General features: G+C 43.8%; 2 protein-coding genes across 19 annotated transcripts in view; both read left to right on the top strand.

The window, feature by feature from the left end:
• ARHGEF9 (Cdc42 guanine nucleotide exchange factor 9) overlaps positions 1 to 26,672 on the top strand; it is a 148,490-nt gene that overhangs the window by 23,535 nt on the left and 98,283 nt on the right. For 6 of the 18 annotated variants that reach the window (XR_010154705.1, XR_010154704.1, XM_063804198.1 and 3 more), the window contains exon 1: positions 4,607 to 4,669. The exons of 3 other annotated variants lie outside the window; for them this stretch is intronic. Coding sequence is in view for 12 of the 15 variants with exons in the window: in XM_063804198.1 (XP_063660268.1) it covers positions 4,622 to 4,669 (48 nt within the window). In the remaining 3 variants the exon portion in view is untranslated. Of the gene's footprint in view, positions 1 to 4,606; positions 4,670 to 5,391; positions 5,523 to 22,724; positions 22,854 to 26,672 lie in introns of those variants that run through there. 9 more of the 18 variants (XR_010154706.1, XM_024353235.3, XM_063804202.1 and 6 more) reach the window with 5 other exon arrangements.
• Positions 5,163 to 26,672, top strand: part of LOC129138636 (uncharacterized) — a 76,338-nt gene continuing 54,828 nt past the window's right edge. Inside the window, exon 1 of the mRNA XM_063804204.1 lies at positions 5,163 to 5,511. Coding sequence (XP_063660274.1) covers positions 5,163 to 5,342 — 180 coding nt within the window. The 3' untranslated portion in view covers positions 5,343 to 5,511. The remainder of the gene's footprint in view (positions 5,512 to 26,672) is intronic.

Here is a 26,672-nt window from a genome sequence, read left to right as displayed (position 1 = left end):
TTAACTTCATTCTGCCTCAGTTTCCTCATCTATAAAATAAGGACAATAATAGTACCTACCTCATAGAGTTGTTGTGAGGATTAAAAGAGTTTATGTATGTACAGGGCTTCAAACAGTGCCTGACACAGAGTAAGCAGTTTGTAAGTGTTAACCATCATTATCATAATCTATTGAACTGCCTTTCAGATCTGAGAACTAGTGTGAATTTGAGGGCATTATTATCCCAGACCCTCTCATGGAGTGATTAGCTTCTCAGCCCTGGCTGTGGTAGAAGTAGTGACAACATCTGGCTCAAAGAGATGGAAGAACTTTCTACCATCTGAGATTGTCCCAAAGATGAAGGGGCTGTCTTGGGAGGGAGGAACTGCCCCATCATTATAGGTGTTGGAGCTGAGACTGGATAACCAATTAGTGGGGATGTTGCAGAAGGGATGGCAGGATGGAACTGGAGTTGTGCTAGACCAAGAGATTATCTAATTCCTTGAGACTTGTCAGCAAGAAGGGATAGATCTCGGGAGGGGTATTGCTACTCCAAATGTAGAGGACTCCATTAAAAAAAATTGTGAGCAAAGTTGATTGGTCACATAACTCAGAAAGCTACCCACACATGGACAGGGCTGGTATCAAATACCGTGTTCCAGGGTCTGAAATCTCTCAAAAGTACTTTTGAGACTTAAGATACAAGGGCTTTGGTTCCCACTCTGCCAGCAATTAGCTGTATAATCTTAGACAAGTTGCTTCCCTTCTCTGTGAACCTGGAATATAAGGGCTTAGATTTTTCTCTGTGGTTCCATCAGGTCCTGCCTTCTGTGGTTGGAAGATATGAGTCTTTGAGTGGAGACCAGTGGATGAAGGAGACATTCATGCATCCAATAGGTGTTTGTTATGAAGCACCTGCTAAGTGTCAGACACTGCGCTGGGCACAAAGGGAGAAAGCAGTGAACAAGACAGTCGTGGTCTCTGCCCTCCTAGCTTCACAGTCCAGTAAAGGATACAAACAAGAAAAAATTACAATACAGTTTAATAAATGTTTCAAGAGGGCTAAACGTAGGATCCTATGGGAGAGGACTATCATTCAGAATATTGTTGAGGAAGAGAACATTAGAGAAAGCCTTCTGGAGGTGGTGGCACCTCAGCTGAGCTTTGAGATGGGGAGCTGGAAAAATAAAGCAGCAGTTTATATAGGCCCTGAGGCAAGAGAACCTCATGAGTTATGAGAAGTACTGTAGGTTCTATGTAGCTAGATAACAGAGAATGAGAGGGCACTGGTAAGAGCTGAGGATACAGAGGCCGAAGGACATCAGATTGGCAGGACATTTTATGCCACACTACAGAATTTGCCTTAAATGCGCCGAGGAGCTATTGAAGGCCTTTGAACAGAGGCATTATATAAGTCAGGTTTCAGCTGCAAAAATAAACCACTGTAGTTCTTTTCAGCAGAAGGAGTTTTAATATAGAAAATAAAGTGCTTACAAAATTGGTGGGAGGGCTGGAGGGGCAAGCTTTAGGCTATGCCTCCAAGAACAGTGTCAGGGTAGCTGCTCTCTCTGACAAGCAGGAAGATGAGGCGTCAGGGGCTCTAGGAGCATGCTGCCTTGTCTGCAATTTAGGAATGAGGAAGCTGCCACAGCTCTAACCATCTGTTGGCTAGAGTATCACTATGCCTACCAGATCCTCAGTGACAAAAAAAAAAAAAAAAGTCCCATTCTCTGGCTCTCAGAATGCACAAAGCCAATGGCTAGACACTGGAACCTACGGTAACACACACAAAAAAACCCCAACACTTTCACCATTGTGCTTTCTAACAGAAGCAACAGAGACATGACTTCTGGCTCACCAACCACCTCCTTCTAAATACTGTGCATGTGCATATGATTGGCATCACTATGTCATATCCAGAACGCTGGCTGCAAAGGAATCTTGGAAATGCCAGTTTATTGTTGTTGTAGTTTTTTTGGTTTTTAGCTTTTCAGCAATATAGGAAGGCAGGCTAGAAGGAGTGGATCCTTAAAAACCAATCCAGAGTATCTACCCAAGATTGACAAGAGCAAAACTGCTTTTGAGGAAAGAATTTGGGCAGAAGAGTAGAGGCTTAATTGGGGAGGGAGAGCAGCATAAGATAACTGGTAATGAATTGTGATGGATCAGAGATGATGAGGAACTGATTAAAAGTAGTGACAGCAGGAAGAGAGAAAGGGACAAATGAGAGAGATTAAGGAGGAAGAGGATCAACAGAACTAAAAGACTTGTTGGCCACCAGTGAGGTGAGGGAGAGAAAAAACTTGTAGATATTTTCTTGGTTTCTGGCAAGTTCAGTGTGTGACTGCCATTCCCAGGAGACAAAGGACTCAGGGGAAGAAGGAAACCAGCAAGAGTGGGAGGAGATGACTTCAATTTGGGACTTTTTAAGTTTGATATGCTTGTGAGATACTAAGGAGGAGATATCCAGAAAGCAGTAGAACTTTCATTCTGGGGTCCAGGAGAGCTACCTTGGAGTCATCAGCAGCTCTCTGCTTACGTGCAAGCAAGGTCCTATGTCTGTTTTGTTTCCCAGTGGTGGTGTAATTTTGTTGAAAGGAGGTGCATCAATGTGCAATGTAGATGGTAGTTCAAGCCTTGGAAGTAGATGAGCCCATTCAGTGCAAATGCAGAATGAGAAGAAAAGGGGACTGCAATCAGAAGAACTCAGAAATCATGGCATTAATGACTGGATGAAGAAGAACCCATGCAGGAAGTGAAGACAGCATAAACATACAGGTCATGTGGATGGTGTTCCCAAGGAAAAGGAGCATTTCAGGATTGAGGAAGGCCTCAGTGGAGTCAAATGGGAGAAAAGTTACGAAAGGTAAAGATTGAAAGTTGGCCATGAGATTTAGTAACAAGTTGGTTGTTTTTTTTCCTATTCACAAGAGGTTTCAGTTTTCTATAGGACAATGAGGGTAAAGCCAGGATGCAGTGGGTTGAGGGGTCAAAAGATAATGAGGAAATAGAGACAGGATAAGACTGAACTTTCAAAGACTAGGAGAAAGACTGTAGTTGTTTATATTATGGTACTGTCCTGATCACCAGTATCTGTCTCAACATAATCTAGAAGAGTAGTTTTCAAACCGTTTTGACTATTACTTGCTATAAGAAACACATTTCACATTACAGGCCAGTACATTTATATTTATATATAACTGAAACAAAAGCATCATGAAACAGTATTTACACTAACTATATGAACATTTTCTATAAATGGAATCATACAAAAGCCTTTTTCTCACGTCTTTCACTTAGCATGTTTTCAAAGCTCACCTATGTTGTAGCATGTATCAGTAGTTCATTCCTTTTTATGGTTAAATAATACTTCATTGTATGTATATACCACATTTTGTTTACCCATTCATCAGTTGTTGGACATTTGAATTGTTTCCATCTTCTGGCTATTGTGAATAATGCTGTTATAAGCATTCATGTATAAGTTTTTGTGTTGGCATGTTTTCATTTTTCTTAGGTATATACCTATCTGTTCAGTCATATAATCCTATAATATAAGAGCAAAAAGGCTCTGAGAGATCTCCTGTATAAGGGAATCCTTGGTTTGAAGGCCCAGGGAACCACTGAAATTGTTTTTTTCTGAGGTGAGTGTTCTGAAGTTTAACTGAATTCTCAGATAAGTCTAAGTCCTCATTGACAGGAGGGAGACAGAAGACAGACCCCTGAGAGGAAAAGGGAATTGCCCAAAAGTCATACAGCAAGTTTGAGGTAGGGCTGAGAGTAAATTTGAAACCTTCTGGTCTCCACTCCATGGCTTTTCCCTCCTTAGCTCTAGATACCAGGTCACAGAGCAGGGCAATCATTAGAAGCAGATTGCAAGTTCTGTAGAGGATTTTCCATGGCGAATGTTTAACCCTATGCTGGCTTCCCTTCATAGTACCCAGAATGCTGGAAAATTGCAAGCTAACTGTCCTAGTCTGAAGAAACTATAATCAAGAAAGGAAATCTGACCAGGTAAGGGCAGTGGTATCAGGGAAAGCCAAATAGAATTGGATTTTGGAAATTCTGTCGTGTGTCCCTGTGATTCTGTCCACAATACTGGTTTGTTGGCTTTTTATAGCTAATTGTGGGTTGCCTGTAAATTCTTAGGCAGTGGCCAAAAGCACCTTTGCTTCCTCCTTGGCCCAGGCTCCAAACAAAGTGGCTGCTAGGCACATGCATTCTCCACAGCTACCTATCCGTTTTTCCCCCATTCCTTCTTTCTCCTCCCCATCCTTTTTTCTGCCTTTCCCCACAATTCTCTTTCTTCATTATCTTCCCTCTCTTCTCCTTCCTCCTCGTCTTTTCTTCTTTTTCTCCCTCTTCACGTGATCTCCTCCCCCTGCATCCTATTGGGTCCCTTCCCTCCCTCTTTCCCAGTCCTTTTCCTCCCCATCTCCTTATATACCCCCTCTATCCGCCCCCAAGAAGCTCCCCACCCCCAAACCAGAACTGGTGGCTGGTGACTCTCGCCGGTCTGGGGAGAGCGAGCTTGCTTGGGAGCCTTGAGGCTCTGATTGGCGGTCGCGGCTAGCACGCCAGCGCAAGTCCCGCCCCTGGGCAGCGAACGTGCTACTGCGGCATCTGTTATTGGTCGGCGGGTATGTCAGTGGCTCTGGCCGCGCCTCACGCAAGCGCCCGCAGTCGCTCGGTGAATAAAAAGGCAGCCTATGGGCTGAGCGGGGGATGGGGAGAGAAGAGGGATAGGGCCAGCAAGGCAGGGATCGAACGAGTGTCTGGCAGCCGGGAGCCCAGCGAAGAGAGCGAACAAGCTTAGGAAAACGAGCGAAGTAAAGGGAGTAGGGGAGACTGAGACTGACCGGTAGCCAGGCAGGCGGACGGACGCACGCCCGGACAGACTGAGCAGGCGCCGGAGAACCACTCACAGGTTCCCCCCGCCTTTCCCTTTGAAAGCTAGGATTTTGCCTTTCCCGTGGCGCCCGAGAGAGAATGCTGGACTCTGCCGACTTCAGCGCAAGCTAAGATTTCTCAGCTAGGGACAAAAGATCAGCCCAATCCTGAGAAGGGGGGAACCAAGCACCCCGTCCCCATCCCCCTCCCCTCCCCCGACTAAACTCGGGCGCCAAACCCAGCCCTTCTCTAACCACCCTACTTCCTCCTCTCCTTTCTAGCATGGTGGCTGTATGGACAGTCTGACAGAACAGAGACTGACATCTCCCAATCTGCCGGCCCCCCACCTGGAACACTACAGTGTTCTGCATTGCACCATGACCCTGGATGTGCAAACTGTAGTCGTTTTTGCCGTGATTGTAGTCCTCCTGCTTGTCAATGTCATACTCATGTTTTTCCTGGGAACGCGCTGAATGGAGTCCAGCCACCTGAGCTGTCGCGAACTCTCGCTTTGATTTCATCCCGAGAGCCACCGAGAAAAAAAAAAATCACAGACAGAGACAGGGAAAGAGAGAGAAAGAACAAGCTTTCTTACTCAGGGGGGAAAACGTTTTGAGCTTCAACATGGCCTCGCTGTGATATGTATGACGTTGGTATATTATCTCTCCCTAAATCTTTTGTCGTGTCTTGTCTTTTAAGAATGCCTGCGCGTATAGTTGCCTATTGCTTGAGTGAAATTGTTGATGAAGAAATGCTTTCTATTTAAGTATGCATGCGTGTGTGCATTTTTAATCTATGTGGCGTTCATGGAGCAAGCTCTGCGTCCTTAAACAGTGGCTTTGCTGTCTGTGGTGTCTTAACTCATTTCCTTGAAGACTACCTTTAAACTCCATCAGGGAATTTTAGTCAAAATTTCTCTCTTGCCATCAGGAGTGCATTTGGGTTTGTTTGAGGGGAAAAGGGTTTGTGGAAGAGCATGATGAATATTTGACATCATAGGAAAGAGAGTCTTTGCAGTGGATATTTAGAGGGAAAATAATCGATGCAAGGAATGGATTTAGGGAAAATGCTTCTTTAGTGTCTAAGGAGAAGCAAGAATTTGGGAAGTGACACGGGTGTGTTGTGCTGGCAGTTGGTGACTGTGTCCTTTGAATCTCAATTTGCTCTCCAGGGTTCACAATTTTCAATTTTGAAAGAAGCCACATTTAAAACACTTCTTGAACCTTAAAGCTTTAAGATATTTAAAATGTCAATTTCCTTGGAATCATGAAATAGTATGTGAAAGCATTCTCTGATTTTTTGAACTGGCAAGAGAGGACTTTGACAGGAGCTATTTGGGCTCCCTTTCCCAAAGATTGTACCCCTGGATTTGAGTTTGGGGATTTTGTTTGTCTCATCAAAAAAAAAAAAAAAACCCACGAGAAAGAAAAACCAGCTCTTTATCCACCTTGGGAATAATAGTATTTGGATATGGCTCCTTTGGGATAATCTCGTTTGCAATGATGTTCTTGAACTACATTTTAAATGTAACTTGATAAGGCTGATGAGAAAGTGGTGATGCTATTGTTTGCTCCCCTGTTTGTTACTTTAAGATCAGAGGTCTCTGTAATTGAAACATTCCCATAACAAACTGAAAGTCTGTAATGTGCTAAATTAAGAGTTATCAATTTTGGTGCTAAATTTGACCACCAAAACCCAAAAACGTCTAGAAGGAAAGGGATGAGAGCATGGAAAACATGAGCTGGAAGCAACATTCCAGTTTGAGATATGACTGCTTGTCTGTATCAGATGGTGGTGGTGGTTTCTGTTGTTATTGCTATTGCTATTATTTTTATATTTCTGTTTCCTCTGAGAAAGCTCTTGGCAGAGCCAGGAAAAAAAAATGTCTCATGCCACTCTGTATAATACTTGTTTTTTTGCATTTTGATTTTCTTTCTCCCCTGTTAATGTAGGCAGGCTTTCCCCATTCCATTGCTTACCTGGCTTGAAATAATGCCATTTATGGCTCATGTATTATAGCAGTGAATCAGGGCACATACACATCTACACACATGCTCCCCCTCCACCCATGTGGGTGGCTGTTCATGTCTGATGTGCAAATCTGCTGGCATTATGCTGTCAAGTTCCATGTCCGGTTGTTCAGTCTCTTTGGAAATGGTTATGAAAGGAGAGGGGCTGTGAAGGGGGCCTTTGAAATTGTCTTGGCCACAGGACCCAGAGAGTATTATTTAATGGCGTCAGAGGGTGTTTTGGGCCTCAAAGCATGCTATCCTTGACTTGGTGTGGGTGAGAAGCTGAGGTTTTTGTGAGATTAGTACCATGGTGTAAACATGATCTGGGAGGTTTGCTGGCATTGGTTCTTATTAATTACTCTTTGGTCCGTTTGTGGAGACCCCCTGGATGGAACTGAGAACCTATTTCTTTGCAAAGATAATTTAGTGAGTTTTTTTCCCCCCTTAGCTTCATTGTATTATTTAAAGTAAGCTTATATCTTTTCTGGGCACTTTGTTTTGATACAGTGTTGGAGAGTGGGGAATGGCTCTATGCTGGGCAGCTGCAGGCCTGTTTTTTTTGTTTTGTTTTGTTCTGTTTTTTGTTTTTTCCATTCAGCAGCTGTTTGACCTTGGACAATTTTTTTCCTCCTCGGTGGGTTTGGGATTCCCAGTAACATTGGCATTTTTTGATGGCTCCACTAGGTGACTTCCAAGTTCTTGCATTTTATGATTTTATGACCCCTAGACACTTGAAGTTGTGGGGGGTGGGGGGGATGAGCTGGAAAGACAAATGAAAAGGAAAAGAAAATGTTAATCAAAGGGTGATGGGAGGAGGGGAAGGATATCTGGTACTACAGCCTGGATAACAAGTTTAAGCGAAGGGGTTTTTTTTGCCTAGTTATTTGGGAAGGAAACTGGGACAGCAATAAGGGAATGCTTTTTGACTTTTTTTCCCCCAAGGGGAGAAGGGGTCTCTGAGACTAGTCTTTGATCTAGGTTTATGACTTAAATAGTGTCACGAAATGCCTTCTCCTCTGTGAGCCTGACAGACCTTTGGCAGAAAGCCTCTGGGAATGTATGTGTGTGTGTAGGGTGTGTGGCAGTATGTTCATGGGGGTGTGTGGGGGGGGAGCACACTCCTGAGTGTGGATGCGGGGTGTGGTGGTAGGAATGAAGAAAGACAGTATTGAGTTCCACGGTTCTGAATAGCCTCCTTGTGCTAGGACCTATAAGGATTTCACAAATGCTGGGATGGATGGGTATCACCCATGCCATTCCTCTTTTCACCACCTAAAACCCCTCAGGCTAAGGAGGTGTCTTGAATGAGCCCTTCCATTAGTAATTTAGCTGTTGAAATGGGTTAGCGCTTTTAAAATTGTCTCCAGGCAAATAAAGGGATGTTGCTAGCCAGATGGCAGGCCACCATCTAGCAACCAGAAGGGAATTTGAGAGTAGAGAACAAAAGGTAGCAGTGTGACTTTTTACTTGTGTGAATCCTAAAGGTTTGGCATTTCTGCTTCAGACTTGTGAGGATATTTTTCTCTAGCAAAAAGAGAAAAGAGTGGGAGAAAATGAGAAATGCAGCCCAGAGAAGCGGAACCCTATGCATTTTGACTTGTCTTCTTTTTTCCTTCCTCCTCTGCCTTCTCTCTTAATCTTTCTCCTTCTTCCTTTCTTCCCACCCCTGACACCACCTCCTCCTCCCACCTCCCCACTGTAAATGGGTGAGAAGTAAAAAAGAGAAGAGGACTTTTCCTCTCTGATTTGTCCCAACTTTTCCCAATAAAGCTCCTCCATTCCCTTCCCTCCTCTCTGGCCCCTTTGAGTAGAGGATAAGCTTTTGCCATGTAGGAGGGGCAAAATCCCAGCTTAGGGATTTTGGCTCCTGGATCCCCATCAAAGAATTAAAGAAAATGCCCTCTACTGGTATCCTAGCAACCCCTGTATCACTGAGCACCCACTGAGCTCCAGAGCCCACCCTTTAAAGGCCCAGGCACCAATAACTCTAGAAAAAGGGGACTAGAGCCTAGCAGGACTTGGAGAGATGCTTTTGGGGAGGGAACAAAGAAAGAACAGAATCCCAATTTCCTGCAAATGCCTCGGAAACATGTCCACAGCAGACATGTAGAGCCTAGCCTCGTCCAGCTATGAGATTATTTATTAGAAAACTCCTGGTTTCAAATTCCTTTCTAGTCAGTCCCATCTCCTTAAGATTAACTGTGCCATTTTACTGCCTAGCTTTAGTGCCAGAAGCTCTGCCGGTCCTGAAAAAACAATTTTTTTCACCCTAACTTTTGGCTGCATCAGGGAGGGGGTGAAGTGATATCTTGGTGGGAACAAACTGAACAGCATTCTTCTTCCATTGAGACAGCCTCCATCTGTCAGAACCTGCAGTGTGCTTGTGCAGTGTGCCCCAATTTTGTCTGTGGCTTGGGGAATCCTGATCAGCCTAGCTTTATAGAATTTGGGAATTTTTCTTTCTGTGGTTTTGGTGTAGTAGTTTCTGACGGGGGAGGCTGGACAAGTTGAAAGAGCAAGTTTGATAATGGAGCTGGTAAACAGGGCTTGGACCCTGGCTCAGAGGCTCTCACCCACCGGTGTGTGTGTGATTCAGCTACTAGGGAGCTGAAAGATCCCAACAAGGCTGTAGGTGAGGTGCTCTTCTGCCGTTGAGGTAAGGCCCAGATTGAGAGCAACCAGAGGGCACAGTCTGGTGGTTTGAAGGATGGTAACAAAGCATGTCTTCCTCTTTAGCCTTTGTCTGCCATCTCAGTTTCTGGTCCCTTGACCTGCAGAGTGCTTGCTCTGGGCAGGGATATAAGAATTGAGCCTTTTCTCCCAAAATAACTGCCTCCTCAGAAGACCTCCTACAAGGCATCTGGATCTTGCTCCAGTGGCTTTGCCCCAAGAAATGGGATGGAGGAGGGGAATCTTGGACACTCTAGCTCTTATTTCCAGCTCTGCAACTTGTTCTAGGCCAACTGAGTCTCTGGCTTTCCAAGAATCCTTGATGAAAGTTTAGCTTCTCCAGTATCTGCTCAGAGTGTCTCCTTCTGTCTTAGGTGGATCTAGCTCCATAGAGTATTTAGTTTATTGTACTTTGCTCTAGCACCAAAGTACAAAGAGGAAAAACTAGAAGGGGAAGAACATAGAGGGGAGAGAAGGCTCAGGAAGCAGTCCAGTAATGACAATACTAATAACTCCTTATCAGTGCATGGGTCTATAGCGTTTATGAAGGAATTTCACATCCTTTCTAACTTGAGCATCACATCAGCCTTGTGAAGTGGGTAGAGATGATTGTAATTCCCAGTGTTACAGATGAGGAAAGTAAAGGTCAGCAAGATTGTTGGGATGGGAGTGGGTCTGCCTTTCAAATAGAGAGGAGAGTCAGAGTTGGTCATTCCTAACTAGTGTGATGTTGAATGTAGGGAGGGAGGACCTGACGTGGTGGCTCACGCCTGTAATCCCAGCACTTTGGGAGGCTGAGGCTGGTGGATCACCTGAGGTCAGGATTTCGAGACCAGCCTGGCCAACATGGTGAAACCCTGTCTCTACTAAAAATACAAAAATTAGCCGGGCGTGGTAGCACGCGCCTGTAGTCCAGCTACTTGGGAGGCTGAGGCAGGAGAGTCACTTGAACCCAGGAGGCGGAGGATGCAGTGAGCCAAGATCATGCCACTGCACTCCAGCCTGGGTGACAGAGCGAGAGTCCGTCCCCCAAAAAAAGAAAGAAAAGGAAACAAAAGAAAGAAGGGAGATTTGGGAGTCATCCCTGAAGTCATACTAGCTTCCTCAGCTACTCACATTTTTAATAACTTTCATTTGTATAGCACTTTTGCTCAGAATTTTCATTCTATAAAATGCCTTTTTGTCTTGAATATGCATCAAAGAGTTCTGTTTAGTTTTATGAAAACTCACTATTTGGGATCTTCAAGGTGAAAGGCCAGTGTGAATTGCTGAAGCCTAAAATACAGAATGTTTTCAAGGAACTGTAGTTTTAATACAATTGTTCTTCTCTTTGAAGCACACTTATTTTTCTATATTTCTTTAAAAATCTGCTGCCTAGAACTGTTCATGCTACTCTAGGTGCCACCTGACTGAGATCAAGTGCAAAAGAACTTTGTTTTGTCTGTGAAATGTCTAATAATGCAGCCTTCTACCGATTCTCAACCCTCACTGAACATTCAGATCACTTGGGAAGCTTTTTTTTAAATACCCATGCCAGGTCCCCTACCTGAGAGATTCTGATTTAATTTTCATGGGCTAGATCCCAGGGAGCTTTATTTATTTTTTTTTTTAATTTAAAGTTCCCTAAGGTGATTCAAATGTGCAGCCAGGGTTAAGAGTTAGCCTTTTGAGCATGTAGGTCCAAACCATTTACTGTCTAGTCCAGTCCTCTACTCTCTTGTGAAGTTGGCCACTTCAGGGTTTTTTGAACCAAACTTGCTACATTTTATCTTGATATGTTGGTCCATTATTCTAGCTTTCTGTGGATTTTAAAATTTTTTCTTCATGCTGTGCTACAAATTAGCAGTCCCTTCTAGCACTGCATCAGTTAAATTCTATTTGTTTGTTTGGACTATTGTTCTAGCCTTTGGGAGGTTTTTATTTTTTTTCTTCATGTCACACAACAGGTTAGCAGCCTCTTCTAGTGTTGCATTATTTGAACACCAAATAAATGGCATTCGAGTCGTTGATTCAAAGAAATGTTTACTATGATATGATTAATGCTAGCTCTTCTATCACCTCACCAGAGCCCCTCTTGGAGTTGGGACTTGTTAATTTTTGTATGTATCTGGTCAACCAGTGCAGACTGCACCTGGCTGTGCCAGCATTTATCCTACCAGGGTGTTAATGTGAATAACATAGCACGATAGATTTGTTGTATGCTTTGTGGGCATCAAGATATGCTAGGTTCATAGCAAGCATCTGCCAAACTGATAGCCCCATCAGAAAAAGGAGTGTAAGTTACTTGGCCTCTTACTCATGGTAAATCTGGTTGCAGGCTCCAGAGCTTCTTGTTTTCTTTCTGTGCCTACAATGCAAATGTTTCTAAACTGGGTTCAGAACTTGGCTGAGGGTCAGTACTACAACTGTAGTTTCTGTGTATTACTTTCTCCTCTTTGAAAAAGCAGGACATAATGGATTTAGCTTTAAAACAGAATATATTTTGTGCTCAAAGAGTTCCGGAAATTCTTTGTGTATGTTTCTCTTGTTGTTTTGCTTAATTGTTTCCATTAACCCAGTGGTTCTCAGCACTGGCTGCACATCGGAATCACCTGGAATATTAAGAGTAACAACAATTCCTAGAATCTTTGGGAGAGATCTGATTGAGTTGATCATAGTGGTTTCCTGGCATCAGTATTTTTCTAAGAGTTCCCTGAGGTGATGGGAATGTTCAGCCAGGGGTGAGAATGACTGCTATGGAATGCTTCATAGGAAATGTTAGCTCAGCCTGTCTGACTTATCACACATGTGACTAGGCAAGCTTCACAGATGGTGAAATTTTATTCTAGGACTGTGGGAGCCTCGATAAGTCCCAGGGGCTTGTGCTCACTCTAAAAAGGAGGAATCAACCCTAGGGAATGAGTAGTCTGGAGACCTAACTGTATTTAAAATAATCAGCTGTGAGATGGTTTGAACACTTCAGGAATAAAAAAAAAGTCAGTTCCTACACATTTGCTGTAATGATGGGGAAGATTCTGCTCATTTGCTAGTGACCTCAGGCAAATTACTTCTCTCCTCTGAAATTTGGTTTTCTTAATCAGCAAAATAAGGATAGGTGGATTTGATGACTTCAAAGATTTCTTCTAGCTCCAACAATATGTGCTTATTTTGTGATTAATATTAATGATCAACACAAGTACAGATATTATTTAAATCTAGCAGGTAATCCAGAGATCCATTTTAGCAGGTTTAGAATACACAGAGTGGTTTTAAGGATAGCAGTTTTGCCTTCTTAATTATACTTGGCTTAGGTTTCTTTTAGAACAAGTGAACTTAGGTTGTATTCTTTGAGCACACACTGGCCGCCAAGCAGGAAAGGAGACTGTATGAACACGCATTGGCTGCCAAACAGGGAAGGAAGTGGTACAGTGAATTGAGTAGCTAGGGTATGCCAGTTTGGGATTCTGTTTATTAAAGAGATATGTCATGGATAATTGAGAATTGCCTCTCATAGATATAATACCAGTCTCATAGGTCTGAAAAAGATGGATTGCTTTGACAGCTCAGAGCCCCTTCCTGCAGTATTTTAAGTAGCCATTCACTTGGTTAATAATACTACTTCTATTAATAAGAATTTCAACAAATAAGGTTTCCAATGTATTTCATGGGCTTCTTCCTCAAACCTAAAAGTAGTTAAGAAAGTGAGGCTCATAGAGATTAAGCAGCTTACTCAGTGTCAAACAGGTAGTGGTAGTGACTAGTGGTAGTGGTAGTTCTAGTGGCCTAGAACCTAGGCGTCTTGATACCACATCCTGCAGTGCTTCTGGTATAGCCTGCATGTGGACTCTGTGGTCAGGATGCAGTCATGACTCTGAGAATTAAAGGGGTTTTACTGACATAGAGCAGTATTCAGGAGGAAGCTTTGAAGAAAGGAGCAAAAGGGGCAATGTGGAGGAAGAAAAATGGTTTAGAGAGGGATGTGTTCAGGCCAGTTTTTCTCTTGCCCTTATCACTCTTATGTGCTAGTTCCAGGCCCCTGATGGGAATTGGCCATTGATCTTTGAGCACCAAGGTTGAGTGTTGGTAGCAGAGAAGAAGGAAAGTTGTACATGCATGGCAGAAGGATAGCATAGGGAAGGCAGACTTGCAGTAGGAGAAAAAACAAGAAAAGGCCTTAGGAGCCCTAGGATTAAGCCCTGGCTCTGTACCTACCTTGCTGCCAGATCTTGATCAAGGCCCTTCCCACCTAGGTGTCAGTTTCCACGTCACTAAAATGAGAGTGGTTTCAGTAGAAGAACTATGTTCTCAAATGGAATGTTAGCCAGAAGCTTCTATATAAAACAGGAAAAAGCACAGCTGGTCTGGTTGAAATGGGCATGGGACAGGTATGGAGGACAGAGTCTAAAGTTCCAGGGAACCATCTTGCGTATGCAGATTTTGGTCACTAGGGGAACTGGAATTAGAAGAGTGGAGATGGCTCTGCCAAGCCCAGCCATAGTGCTTGGGGAGATAGAGCATCCTTGGATGGAGTTGTGTGATGGGGGTGGGTATTTCATTTAAGTGGCCAGGATTTACAGAGAATCACTTAGGGGCAGATATTAAAGTGCCTAGTACGACACACTGCCCCCACTCCTTTTTTTACAAGTGAGAAAACTAAGGCACAGGAGGGGAAAGGGATGGGTCCAAGGTTGCAGTGATGGTTCTGGGATTCTGATTCTTTAGATAGGGCTCTTGCCTGCTGTAACTTGCTACCTCCCCTATAGGTTTCTGGCTCTATGCTCCCTTGGCTGGATCAGAGACCTGAATGCTCTTTCAGGTTTGGTTGGAGAAAGCAAGCTGACGAGAGGCTGGGAGAACAAGAGCTTTATATAACCTCCTGGAGAGGGAGCAGGCCTGTTAGTAGTCCTTGGAGTTCCAGGGAGTAGGATGGGGATGAGGGGAACAGAGAGTCTCCTGAAGGCCACATTAGCTCTCCTGAGGCAGAGCAGTAGATGCAGCCCTGTGAGTGGCCATCTACCCTCAGGGCCCAGAGGAGGCCAGCACTGCACATCCATAGCCAGCTCTGGGAATGGCTTTGGCAGCTGATTTCTCCGCCTGCCTGCCTTCATTAGAGAAAGGAAAGCCATGTACCTCCGTGCCCAGCTGGCTGCAGGAAGGATGTGCTAAGAGCCCACCCCCCACCCCCTCAGAGTGTGGTGCCTAAAGGCAGTAGCTACTTTTAGCTGAACCTCCCACAGCCTCTCCTCCACCCACTCTCTCCCTCCTCCCTCTGTGAATTGTGCAGGATGGCAAGAAGGCTGGGGAGTAGGTGCCTTGGCATTGGGATAGAGGCAGAGGAGGAGCTAGGCATCTCTAGGAGGGGCTCTGATAAGCCCTGCATGGCAGGAGGGCTCAGAACAAAAGCAAAATGATGAGATTGCTTTGTGCTTAGGACCCAAAGGGAGTTGAGGGATTTATTAATTTCCTTTGGAGCATGCAACCAGCTGAAGTTCATGTCTTGTAAATTTAGACTGAACTGCATGGGAAGACTTACACTCTACTTGGATTAAGAGGAAAGCAACTGGGGCTAGTGGGTACTCACTTGATTCTTAACTACTCCTCTTGAACAGTCTTACACTTTTCAGTGGATTTTGTACATCGTCTCACTTGATTTTCTCTGTGGCCCTATGAAGTGGGTAGGGCAGAGATTATCTCCATTTCACAGGTGAGAAAAAGAATGTTCAAAGACTTATTGTCACATAGCTGCTTCTAGCCTGGCCTTCTGGGCTTCAGCTCTGGAAGTTACAGTGCCACTTAAAGTCACTGCAGACAGCTATATTTTCTAGAAAAATAGGTGCTGGAGCTGTCCTGATTCTAATCTCCTCATTGTGGAAGCTGGGGAACTAGGTCCAGAGAAGAAAAGGACTTGCCCAAGGAAATGTAGTACATCTGTAGTAGTGCTGGAATTAGAACATTGCCATGCAAGGATGTGAATTCCTGGACCTACAAGATGTGCAAGCCACTGTGGTCTTTCAAGGGTTGTTTGGGAAACCTGTGTGGTGTGATGGAAAGCAAAGTGTCACAGAACTAGGAGTTTGTTATTTTTCAGTTCAGGCAGAACTGTGGGTGACTGCCCCAGTGGAGGCCTGACACTCAGTAAGCCCTCTATAAAGATTTGGTTGAATGGAAGATGTACACATGAGTAAAAAGGAGGTGCAAATGTGAAGTCAGTTGCTGTGTGACCTTGAACAAATCCCATTGTCTCTGTCCCTCATTTCTGTCTGTCATTTTTGGAGGACTCTTTTTACTTCTCTCCCTTGGAAGAAGAAAGGCCCTGTGACCTGGCCCATGTCTTGGGTGCTTGGTGGAAAGCTGTTTTGTTTTCTGATTTTTGTTGTTGTTGTTGTTTTTAAATAAGCTTTCTTTTATTTATCCCAAGCTCCATTTCCCATGCAGTCACACACTTGCTGCTATGAAGAGCAGACTAACTTTGTCTCTCCTCATCTCCTGCAAAGTTAAAAGAGGAACTTGGAAGAAAGCCAAAATTAATTGTGTTTTTATTTAGCACCTTCTTAAGTCCATCAAGCCATAAACCACTTAGGCACATGGCAATTAAAAAACAATTCTTGGCCCCTAGATCCTTGGCTAGGATTTGTGATGGATTACTGGGTTTTCATGATATGATCAAAAACTGTTTTAGAAATTGCAGGTTCTTGCCCAATGAGCTGTGTAGAACAAATCAACACTCTTCACTTATACTCGCATTATTTTGTTTGGAAACATCTCACTGATCTGGGGGCAGGACAAGAAGATAAAGACTATTGTATAGTCTTCTGCTCCTGACACATGTTCTTTTCTCCATTACACTATTAGGTGGCCAAAGCCAAGATTATTTTCCCAATTTTATGGCTAAGGAAATTGAAGCTCAGAGAATTGCTTTGATTGACTCAGGTCAGTACTGCATCTTAAAGTCAGTGGTGTGCTAGGAAGAACATAATATATAGGGTTAGGTATTATCAACTCACCAGTACCAAGTGTCTCTAGGCAAGCCATTTATTAAGATTCCCTCTGTAGTTTGCTTCTGTCTAAGTATTTTGTTGTTGTTGTTTGTTTGTTTATTTTTTGAGATGGAGTCTTGCTCTGTCTCCCAGGCTGGAGTGCAGTGGTACAATCTCAGCTCACTGCAACCTCCGCCTCCCAGGTTCAAGCAATTCTCCTGCACGCCACCATGCCCAGCTAATTTTTGTATTTCTAGTAGAGACGGGGTTTTGCCGTGGTGGCCAGGCTAGTCTTGAATTCCTGACCTCAAGTGATCCACCCACCTCAGCCTCCCAAAATGCTGGGATTACAGGAGTGAGCCACCACACCTGGCTCTAAGCATTTTTACAAAAGTTAATCAAGATAGAAGAAAGAAGTAGGCATATGCTACTGGATAATTGGATAGGTTGGCATTGAACCATTAATTGGTATTTTGGTGCATCTACTGGATCTACAATAAATTCATCTGGATATCATATTGTCCAGGGACACATGAGAGGCCTTTCAAAATGAAGAAAAGTGGCCCCAGATTCTGTAGTCTTTGGTGACCTACTTAGTTTGGACGCTTTCTCTTTGTGGGTTTATCTGGCCATGTTCTTAAAGACTGGGCCTTGATCCTAAAAGCAGGCTCTTTACCATTACCAGTTTCTATGGTCATCCCAAAGGATGGGGAAGAATGATTTGGATAAACTACATGTCATTTTGCCTGGGCTTTGGTGGAGATTGTATGCCATTCCTTTTACTCCAGTTGGTTCAGGCCACTGGGAAAATGAGTGTGGAATGACAAGAATAGGGAGACAACCAATAGCTTGCTGAGGGTTAGAGGGGGCCTAGCTGGGATGAGACATCTGCAGGTGCTAATCCACGTGCACATATCTACACACTGATTCTTTGTGGTGTTGGGGGGAGCAAGCAGAGTTTGTCCATAGTACTTCAGCTGAGAAGTGACTGGGTAACAGTGAGAGGAACCCAAGCATTGAGCTCGTTCCTTCAGTGTACTTCTGGGGAAACTGAGGTCTAAGGAGAGGCAGGAACTTGCCCAGAGTCTCAGAATTTGTCCGTGATCTTTGCCTATTCTCTCTAGTCAGCCAATGGCTAATTTACCTTACATTTGTGAGGCTCTTTAGATGAATGAAGGGTAACTAAGCCTCTTGGGAAAAGCACCTGTGATTACCACATTCAGGAAGTGACAGAGATGAAATCTGAACCCAGGTCTTTTGTCCTGCTTAAGAGCAGATTGACCCAGACTTGAAGGAAAGCTGTTAGAAACAAATTGATGGGGAAGAAAATTGGTTCAGCTTTGCTGTCTATCCATGCTCTATGCCCGTACCTTCACATACACATACATACATACATGATAGATCATATGTGATGCACACTTACACATAGACACATGGGATATATTTGGGACACACATGGGACACACAGCTGGAACATATTTTCACATTAACACACTTGGAACACACATACAGTTAAACATGGGAGGAATATTCACACTTGCACATTCTCAGCACAGGCAGGATACACACACAGGAACACACATGAGGGATACTTGTACACATCTGCATGTGTGAATGCACATGGATGCATATAAGGCACAATTGTGCACCCACATACATATGGGGCATGCTGAGATGCACTCTCAGATACACTGTTACCCAGGACATGCACTCCTATACCTGAGATACACACTCCTAAAGACTACTTGGGCAAACAACACTCCACACTTGAGTGTTGAGTCACACTTGAACACACCTATGGGACATATCCACATGCTCCACACAGCCATGTGGGACATATTTTGATGCAGAACACGTCCTTCCCTTAGGGCCAGCCAGCTGTCACTTTTTCCTAAGTGGGCATGACAGGGAACTAACTGGTCCCAGCTGGTGGGCCTCCATAAGTTTGCTCTGGCTCTCCTTTAACCTTGAAATTAGACTTGAGAGGGCAGTATGCTCAGTAATAAAATGGATGTTCAAGATGGCATGTTTTGTAGCAGGCTCTGTCAGGTAAACAGGGTTCAGAGCAGAGCCCTCAGATGTGAGTTAACAGGCAGATGCAGAAGAATGGAAAACACAAATTGGGATTGATCAATGCAGAAAGCTTGAGCCTGCTCCTTCATCCCCCAGTTCACTTACAAACCATTGTGGAGTGATATGGTTATGAAGCAATGTCACAGAAGGCCTAAAGTCACTGGATATTAAAGTTCATCTTTCTTGGGAATGAAATAACAGTCTGGACTAGAGCAAAGATATCTAAATTGTGGGTGTTAGGGTGTGAGGGGAAGTGGTAGGATGCATAAGTGGGAGATCCCTTTGGGCAGTGGCCCATCCTCTCCTGGGTTAGTGGTGGTCTGAGACCAGCCTCATCCTTAATGACCACAACCTAGCCCCTAGGCACAGCAGCTTGGGTCATCTGGCCCCACTAAGGAATACCTGCTATTTTTAGAGTTCCTCAAGCTGGAAACCAGGTCATGGTGTCCTGGGGAAGCCTTTGTGGTCCTTGGTACCTAAGGCTGAAGCTGGAAAGACAGGGCCCTAGATTGGGTCTGAGTGAAGGGTGGGAAGCAGGGGGACACGTAGCTGGGGAATACCAGGCTTGCCTGGGATCAGCATCCTCAGAGCCTCAGTTGGGTTACTATTAACTATAACAGCCTCATGCCCATTTCTCAGCTTTGGCTTTGAGGTCAAGAAACATGAGTTTCAGTTGCTACTCTGCCTCTTACAGTGTGTCTCAGTCACGTTCCCCTCTGCTGTCTGAGTCTTACTTGCTTTATTTATAAAACATCCAGTATTGCCCTTAGATGATGGAAAGGCTCAGCTAGGCTAAGAGTTGAGAAAATGTTTTGAAGATACACTTTTCTCCATGCATAAAGCTGCATCATCATTGTCCCTAAGCTGGATTCAATTCCTGCCAACAATTGGACCTGAATCCTATTGGAGTAGCTGTAGACAGCAAGGGCCAAAAAAAGGAGCCAAGAGAAGACACCCTCATGGAGTCAGGTTGGTCAAAGTCATGCTGAGATTACCCCCACGTATACAGATGCTTTTCAATGCCAGGTCAGTCATTCTGGGAAAGAAAACAGATTTGCAGCATTTAGGTGGTCATGTAGCTTTGGCTCCTCAGGAATCTCCTAGGTAATGAGAGAAGGGGAGGCATCAGGAGCAGGGATTTCTTCCTAAACTAGGAAATGCAAGACCAGGTCACCTGTACCTGCCACCTGTCAGAGGAGGCAGCCTAGAGTGCCAGCTCTGGCTCTAAGAGAATCCTCTTTGTGTTTGTGCTCATGGCCATTTTATCTGGTTTGCTGAGAGGGAGAAGGTCAGAAACTAGACTATGTAGTTCAAGTTTCCCCCTGCTGCAGACATTGTGGGCAAAGTTATCCTGACCCTCAGTTTTCTGGTCTGTGGAATGGGCTTAACTGTAGTCTCTCGTAAGAGTTTTAAGTGCAAGACTTCATTGTGACATAGGATGTGAAAAGTGTCTTGTAAAATGTTGAACATGTGTTCCTGCTGTTTGGATTGTTAAGATTTCATCCAGGTTGTAATTACACATAGTTTGGAGGTAATTGAGAAACTTCACTTTATTTCTCTACCCCTTTCCCATACCGTTCTTTTAAGGCATTATTATATCCATTTTACAAATGGGGATACTGAGGCTCAGAGAAAAGAGAAACAAGTCTGAGGTGGCAGGATTAGGTGGTGGTAGATTCAGGACTAGAAGCCATGCCTTCAGATTCCCAACCCAATGTACTCTGGCCCTGGGCTGCCACCAATGAATTCCAGTGCTAAAGGAATCTGCCAGAGGTTACTTAAGTAAATATATATAAAGAGTTAGATTTTTCTCTGACAAGCAGTACAGGGGGTTCTCTGGGGCACAGCTTTACCCAGCACTCTCCCTGCTTGCCCAAGAGAGACACGCTGATTGACCCTTCATCCCTCCCACAGCAGCTCATGTCCTGCTGTCTCCTGCATGTTGGAAGCAGTGAAGAATTGGAGATGTTAGGCTGTTGTGAGAAGCAATCCTTCTGCCGGTTTAAGCCACTTCAAGACAATAGGAGGATTCTTGGAGGCACAAAATCCACCTTGGTCACCCGCACCTCCTCACAGTTTTTTGGGTACCCCTGACCTGCCTAAGGGGTTGGCTGAAAGGGATCTAAGGAAATATATTTGAGGGCCTTGATCTCTGGAGGATTGTGCTAATAGTTGAGGGATAAGATTATGGAAATAATCCAAGAACCAAAACTGGGAGTGTCTCTGGAGACCATTTGGGCTGAATTTCACCTGGCCTCAATGAGGACATTAAAACCCAGCTGGGCTTACCTTTTCTCCCTTAGTGTGGTTTTCCTTTGTACACCACAGATTCTCGTGTTCAGTCAGATTTCCTGGAGTCTTTCTAGCTTGCTTGTTTTTGCTATTCTGAGCCCAGAAGAGGGAAGGGGTGACACATTGAGTGGAGTGGTGAGAGGAAAGAGATGGAGGAATCTGATGAGCTCAGGCCTTGAGGGGCAGGCATTGGAGGAAAAGGGCTTTTGTGTCTCCCTTCATTTGTATTGCTGCTGATGCATTATTTTCCTATCTTCCACTGATTGGCTGTGGGAGCCTAATCCAATCTGTTGTTATCTTCATTTTTGCTGCTCAAACCTCCAAAATGACTACAGTATTCATTTTGAGGGATGTCTTCTGTGGGATTGGATAAGCAGTGGGGCAGGGAAGTGGGGTGGGGGGAATGCAGTGCTTCAGGAAAAATGGGGAGAGGAACTTTCTTTTCTTCAAATTTGAGAGCCCAGAGAAGTGAATAGGAAAAGGTTAGCTGGCACAGCCCTGCCAAGAAGTAGCCATGCAGTTTCCTAATCTCTTTTGACCATAGATACCTTATTTTTAAAATTTTATTTTTGGATAGGAAATATATTCACATGTTTCAAAATTCAAAAGGTCCAAGAGAGTGCACAGTGAAAAGTCTCCCTTCCACTCCCTGCCCTCTGCAGAGGCCACCAATGAGTCCTTCCAGAAAAATGTTATGTGGATGTATAAACAAATATGAATATATTCCTCTTTCTCTTTTTTATGGTAATATACAACACATATTGTTCTGTACCTTGCTATGCTTTGGAGATTCTTTGATACTTCATTGAATTTCACCTTTTGGGGATGTGAAGATGTGCTGTGGAAAGTAGAGGTTAAGAGCACTGATTCTAGAGGGAAACTGTCTGGGTTCAGGTTTGGATTCTGGCTCTATGAACTTCAACAGTTACTTCATTGTTTTTCTGAACTTTGGTTTCCTTATCTTTAAACTTGGGATCAAACGAGTTATTATATGTAAAAACTTAGATTTGTCTCTGACACATAGTAAACATTCAATAAATGTTAGCCATTTTTTATTATTAGGAAAAAAACCCCACTGGACCAGCGCCAGTAGATCTAGGTTTTCTCCTGGCCTCTGTGCTCCTGGGATAGCTGGGTAACTTCCTTTGTTCACAAATTAGTTTCCTTACCTTTAAAATGGAACAACTCATCCCCACTCTGCTTATCCCCAGGATTTCTGGGTGGGTCCAGTGAGCTCATGAATATGAAGGCAACTTAGCAATTGTGATGTTCTGAGCAGATGGAAGAAGTGCAACTTAATATTTTCATAGACACTACTTTGGGTGGCTTGAACCCAGTGGTCTGAACTGGGTGGAAAAGGCAGTGTTTTTCCTTCTGCCAGTGGAACCCAAAAGCCATCCCTGTACTGGAGTTGTATTTTGAGTGGGAGATAGCCCATGGCAAAATTTTGAAATACTCAGGTTTTGTCTTCTGACCTTTTTTATTCCACCCCTTCCCTCTCCTGACTTCCTTGTTTCATTTTTTTGGGGGGGCCACCCCACCCCTGTCAAAACCTGCTTTTAGAAGCAAAGCAGCAGCATATGTCAAAGATGACCTCAACTTTCCATTTGAAATAATTTAATACAGCTGGCTCAGAGAGGCGCTGGATCTGCCCAAGTTCATACAGCAAGTCCAGAATCAAGCTACACCTAGAGCTCATTCTTCCCATCCCAGTTTTTATTACTGACATTTGCATTTTAGTGTGAATTTGAATTTGAGATTCCTTAGCAAAAACCATCTGGTCGTGGGGGAGATTCTGGAAGTATCTTTACTAATCCTTCATACTGAAGTGTTCTTATCTTTTAATCTTCAGGGTCAGACCTGTTTGGGACCCTGAGCAGGGAGGGAAAGTCAGGTTCTGGTTTTAGTACTGAAGGGATGATGTCTATAGAGCAGTGGGAGAGAAGAGCACCAGAAAATGTTGAAAGCGGTAACCTCCAAGGTGAGACTTAGGGAGAAAATATTAGTTCTTTATATATTAAATTGTTAATCTCATTGTTATTTAATTTCTATTTTGTGGAGTTTTTTTTTTTTATAAAACACATACTACATTAGTATTTAAATATTGGGATAGGTGTTTCTTGTTTTGTTTTTTGTAAAATAAATTTTATTGTGTATATTTGAGGTTTACAACATGATATTGTAATATAGATAGATAGTAAAATGGTTACTGTAGTGAAGCATATCTGTCATTTCACAGAATTACTTTTTTGTGACAAGAATAGCTAAATGTTTGTATTTTTGTTTTTAACATTAGAGGTACATGATCCAAAAACTATTGGCTACCATTCTTCTAAGACTATAGGCTTGGTTTCTAATCTTGGCAGCTCTGCTGCTAACTAACTTGATGCCTTAGGAAGCTTTTCTCATTGGAGCCTCATTTTTCTTACCTGTAAGAAAGGGAGGACTGAGCTAGGTGTGCTAACTAGTTACTTGGAAATCTCCAATCCTGACCACCTCTGAGTATAAGAATCCACTGCCTTTGGGGCTCTTGAGCTGAGACATTTAAAAGGAGTTCAAGCCCTGACACCTTACTAGATGCTTTATCCCTTTATCAGCTGCCTTGGTTTCCTTCCCTTCTCTACCCTCACCACTTTCACCTAGCCCAGACTGGTAGATGCTTCCTTACATAAGTTTAGCGAACCTACTTGACATTGTTTTGTTACAAGCACAACCACTTTTCCTATAGACACAGACCTGGTGCCATCCCTTCTGAGCTTTGAGGGTGTGTCTGATTTTGCTTCTATTTTGTCCTCTCTGGCAGCCTAGGTTTAGTCGTTGTATCCCTCTGGCTAAGTCTTTGGTTTCAAGGTCTGAGGGGAAGCCAGCTCAGCCAGTTTGAGTCCCTTGGGGCCTGACCCAATGGCTGCTCACTGAATCCCTCTGCCACTTCCTCATCCAGGACTGGGCTAGACTTTTTTAGGAGAACATAGTCCATTCCTGAGCATAAAAGGCTTCTGACATGGACTAGAGGCATTGCTAGGTGCCTTGGCCTTGGCTGGATGTCTTTTCTCTCACAGTGAGCCAGTAGGTAGAGGGAAATCATTGCACCACTGGAAACTATCTTCCACTTTTTGATGGGCTGTTTAAATGCAGATGTCCTCTCTGGGCTGTAAAAACTCCCTGGGAGATACTTACACTCTCTTTGGAAACGTATGCCAAGGTCTAGAGTTTTTGCAAGCCTGTGTCCTTGCTGGGCATGCTCAGTAGACGTAAAGGTGGTTTCAGTTAATTGAAATATATTTATTTTTCCTGCTTCATCTCTAGATATAGGAGCAGGTCACAGTGCTCCTAACTAAATGTTGTTTCTGTTCTTGTCACTGTAAACCAGATGGTCACATTTAACGACGTTAGGACCGTTAGTTCCAACCTATCTCCTCCCCTGCTCCTCCCGCTACCTTCAGCTCTCCTTTCTCTACAAGATTTTAACACGACATCTGACAAATGGATAAAAAATGAATTTCCCTTTTTCTCTCTGCCTTGCCCACCCACCCTCTGCCTGTGGTGTTGAGTATAGAACCATGCATGTGGGAGTCATGGAGGACAGATTCTTCTTGTAGTTCTAGCCCCCTCCTCCTACCTTCTGGAAACAAAGGAACCCCACCCCTGCCCAGAAAACTCCAAGGCCTGGCTTCAAGTCGTAGTCCAGGAAAAGTTAAAGCTCCCAGGACTGGTCCTAAGGCGACTACATGAAGAAATTCAGGAACCCAGATGCAGACCTTAAGATGAGTTTAGGTCGCCTAAGGGATCTGTGGCTCTTAGAGCATCCCTGCATATTCCCTAGGTTTGTCCTGGTCAGCTCCCATATCTCAGGGTAGTAAGGCAACAAAAGACTCCAGTGGGTAGCTGGAGCTCGGCATTCACACCAAGTCCAAGAAGACAAGCATGGCTCCCAGGGCAGGGACATTTTGGGTATAAGACCCATGCTGGCTCAACAGATGGGTGAAGGTCAGGGTGACCTCAAGCTTGAGATGGCATGTTCTGACTCAGGAACTCATGGAGAGGGCATTGCTGAGTCCATTATTATTATTTTTACTAACCATCTGTCTCTTAGAATATTGGAGGTTGCCTTGGGGAGATTTAATACAGCTCTAGGAAATTTCTTCCAGATTATAGCATAGAGAGATGCTGCTAGGACTTGCTGTTAGAACTAGTGGTAGCTTCAGTGCCTGAAGGTTGGGACGGGAATGAGGGTGGAACAGAGCAGAAGCAAATAGTCTCTCAAGGCAGGCTGGGAGAAATCCTCTCCGACAGGCCACCGTAATTCCTCAGCCTTTCTGGAATCTGACACAAGAAGGATAAGCCTAGAGTTGGAGTTTCAGAGATTCTGGTTTCTTTTGAGTGGCCCAGTGCAGTAAGAGGAAATTCCTGCAATATAAACTCTCTGGTCCCAGAAAGATTAAGACAGTTGGTTTCAGTGTGGCACGTGATTCAGAATCACTCTGGTTGCTTGTTATTAATAAATATGGTAGGGTGGTTCTGAGCAGGGGTCTGTGGACCTCACATTAAGAAACAGTGTTGTAATGCGTCAGAAGTGCCAAAATATCCCAGAATAACTTGACAATTACTCCTGTTTCCAAGATATTTTGTAGATACAAGCTAATGTTTATCAGATTGGGAGCTGTTGTAGTATATAGGACCTTCTCTAGCCAACATCATCTAGGTTGGCCATTCAGAAACATGTCTTCTCTCTGATCTGTGCAATCCTTGGCCCATTTGGCTGCATTTTCTTTAAAGGGGATCATTCTCTAAACAAGACCAAGTTCTTAACATTGTGAACTTTGAGGCAGCAGCTGGGTCTCACTTCAGAAACTCCTGGGCCCATTTGGCTGAGCTACTGGCTTGGGTTTCTTACCATCTATTGCTAAGGTCCAGACAAGCAAGCAACAACCCTTCTCTCATCTGTTGGGTCACCATTAGAGCAGAGATCACCTTTTAACTTCCTTTGGAAGAAGTGCAGGAAGAAGCTGTTCTTTGTTATTAGCCTCAGTGAGAAAATATTCTGGATGGCATCATGCCCTAAGGGGCTTCTCTGGGTTTTCCAAGCTAAAATGTCCTAAAAGGTCCTGGAAAGTGTGAATCGGCTTATGACCACTGTTCATATTGGGCTCTAGATCAGGTGGTCTGTCTTGCTCAAGGCTGAACCCATCTAGGCCTACCTTTTGTGTCTGCCAGGTGTGGCTGAACAGTAGATCTTTCATTTTATTAAAGTGAAAACTGGATAGTATAATGGGATATTGAAGGAAACTGATGTGTAATGACTCACAAATCATACACCCAAATTAGGAAAAAGATGATTTTGTGTCATGAAAAAATATATGTACATACTTCCATTCAGCATATTTAGAGTCATTATCACTTGAGTGCATTAATTATTCTGCCAAGAAATGAAATTATTTACTTGTGGGCAATAGCAACACCCACATTGAAACTGGAAACAATCAAGTGCAAAATGTTAAAACCTGAGGAAAAGAAAAGGCAACTCTTGGGATGTTTTTGATATTCACAGTGGGATTTTTCTTACCTAGCATCTATCTCTGCTTCTTTCCCTGGTGATCACTGGGCACCAGTGCAGATCTTTAGCAAAACCTGGCCTGCCATAGAAGCCACCTAGCAATAAATCCTGGCAACAATGGACTGGCATATAGGGCAGCTGGGTACATATTATGTAAACAATTTCCTTGGCCCCATAAATTGTTCTGCCACCTGACAGAGATGCTTACTCTATTGCTGTGTTCTGCCTCAGAGTTTGCTTGCTTTT

This window comes from Pan troglodytes, chromosome X (genome assembly GCF_028858775.2).
Source record: "Pan troglodytes isolate AG18354 chromosome X, NHGRI_mPanTro3-v2.0_pri, whole genome shotgun sequence".
NCBI classification, from domain to species: Eukaryota; Metazoa; Chordata; class Mammalia; order Primates; family Hominidae; genus Pan; species Pan troglodytes.
Note: the sequence above shows the minus strand (reverse complement) of the source record. Positions and strands in the feature narration are given on the sequence as shown.